Genomic DNA, 2500 nt, shown 5'->3' with positions numbered 1-2500 from the left:
GCCCGGGTTAAACGCCGTACTTCACATGAGCCGAACCTAATTACACTTTAGGTCGACCCAAACTAGTTAAGTTCGCCTGTTGAGTCAAACGTCGAACTTAATTCGGCCGAACTTTAACTGACCACGAAAATAAATAGCAACACCGAGATCGAGGCTGTCTCATACATTGACATGATTCTGATGGAAGACAAAGTTATGTGTTGGAATAATGAACTTACCCAGAATAAATCACTTTTAGTGAATTCATGTATTCTTCAACGATTGACCAAACCTCTTCCTCCTCCAATCGAAATTCAGCAAAGTGACTGGTTAAGCGCCAGTTTCGTACAACACCCTCGGCAATGGAAATTGGAAAGGTATATGTTTTCTGAACGTAACGTGATATCCCATCATACCGTCGAAAGCCTTTTAAATTTGCGAGATCTGGAACATAACTCGGTTGATATTTGCAGAAGGGGAGCGCTTTGCTCACAGCTGTGTGTTCTAAGAAAGATATAATTTCTTGATCTGCCGTCATATGTTTGTTTCCGTATCGATGACTCGCGGCGTTTTTGTTGCACGCCTTCGTATCTGGTAATTTATCGTCAAAAATCTCGTACGTTCCCATTTCACTACTTTCATTTTTGAAAAGGAGCAAATAATCGCCTTCGATGACTTTAAAATGGAGTTCTTGGGGTCGTTTCCAAGCAACTTGAACAAAATATTCGTCCATGTTACGAGTGCCTAAGGAATATAATATCTCAAAATAGTATCTGTTTCTGGCTTGTAAGTGAATTCCCGATGAGATCTGTGTCTCAGAAAGATTATAAACGACTTGGAGTCCAGTGGCTATGAAATTTCCATGGTACGATTTTATAAAAGCGATCCGTTCAGCTGATCTCCAGTTCTTACTCCTGCTCAGCCAAATTTCAGCATCACCGTTAGATGCCACGGCAAATTGATATTCTCCAGTTAGACTTGGAAATATGAAGCCAAACAGGCGATGAGCATCAGTAGGGGTATCTTTCAGTTCTATTATTTCTGTTCGGTTGATTAGATTTCGTCGATCTGGCCCTTTTGGAAAAATTGGAAAACTACAGAGACTTTCAAGTGTCTTCAGACAGTGACTTTCCCAAACATGCTGGTTCAATCGCCCTTGTAAGTAATGAACGTTCTCCTTGTCGTCGAAGGTATTCGAGGAATCGGGGAATGAAAGTCGTTGTAGCATTGACACCATGTTTGACACTCCAAGACCTTCAAAACATTTTCCTCTGTTTAACAAGCAAATATCGGTCATGATGACGAGGGTCGAAAGCAAAATGCAGCTAAAAGCAAGCGTTCTCCAAAAGCCACGTAACCTACAGCCTCTCATAGCAGTTGTCATTTTACACAGCGATGTTACGATGTCGGTGTTGAATTTGTTGTAGTTAGAGTCTTCATGGATCACATTCCTCAAAATAATTTGAAACTGCAATGGTTTGGTTTATTAACCATAACTAGACCCAAGAAAGACCTTAAGAGCAGGTCTCGGAGAAAATCAAGCAAAGTTAGAAATGGAAATCTTAAACTCCACCTTCATTTTTTTGTGTGGAGATATGTTGCCTGGCAGGACAACAAAAACAACCATATTTGGTTCAGCTCACTTACCTTTGCCATGGTAAGCGCCATTAACCATGACAGCCACAAACCCATGTTGAAAATTACTTGGGGAAAGTCATATTTTGACAACACGTGATAACTGAATTTGACGGGAATTGTAAAAAATTCAAAATTAAGTCATTTTTACATTTAAATCAAACTCTCAAAGTATTTTTTATTATTATTTAAACACCAATGAAATACCAGGTGAGCTTTCGCGCGAAAACATGATATTTTTACACGCGAAGATAAAAAGATCACTGTTGCTATGATTACATATGAAAATCGCGCCTTTCGATGCCTTTTGTGAAATGATTTGGTATTTCATTGGCGTTTATCATAAACCCATAAGGGTTGACATGTGTAACGCGCATTCACAGCTTCCGAATATTTAGTGCCAAGAGACTATGAGAGTAAGAAAACACATCCCCCATACATGGGGCTCTTCCCATGATAATCTTTTTCAATCTAATTTTAGCTCGTAGTCAAGCTGCGAGGCTATTTTAGGAAAGACACCTGATTGGTCAATTCTAATGACGTAATGACCGCTTTGCTGTTCTACTTTGAGTACATGGCGTCTGTAGTAGATATCAAGTTTGTCGATAAATCTGAAAACTTTGAGTTTGAAAAGAATGGTAAAAGTTCCCGTCCACGTAGAGAAAACTGGTCCATGCTGTAGATAGCTGAATCCGATGAAGGTGATCAGCAGAAAGGAGAGATGCGAGCTCTTTTGAGGAAGATGTTGAAATTTTGAGCTTCGAAAAATCTTCAAATTTTGATTTAGGATTTCATTGGATTATTAGTTTCTTCACAATGACATCTGATCCTCTGACCATGGACCGCGCGGCCATGAGGACGAAACTAAAAATAACTTTCACAGCGT

General features: G+C 39.6%; 1 protein-coding gene across 1 annotated transcript in view; it reads right to left on the bottom strand.

Moving 5' to 3' along the window:
* Nucleotides 1-1533, bottom strand: part of LOC137975922 (uncharacterized) — a 12375-nt gene extending 10842 nt beyond the window's left edge. Inside the window, exon 1 of the mRNA XM_068823131.1 lies at nt 219-1533. Within this exon, the coding sequence (XP_068679232.1) occupies nt 219-1363 (1145 nt within the window). The 5' untranslated portion in view covers nt 1364-1533. The remainder of the gene's footprint in view (nt 1-218) is intronic.
* Between the last annotated feature and the right edge of the window lie 967 nt (nt 1534-2500).

Source organism: Montipora foliosa, chromosome 11 (genome assembly GCF_036669935.1).
Source record: "Montipora foliosa isolate CH-2021 chromosome 11, ASM3666993v2, whole genome shotgun sequence".
In the NCBI taxonomy this organism is placed as follows: Eukaryota; Metazoa; Cnidaria; class Anthozoa; order Scleractinia; family Acroporidae; genus Montipora; species Montipora foliosa.
The sequence above is the reverse complement of the archived record's forward strand: the minus strand, read 5'-3'. Positions and strand labels throughout refer to the sequence as shown.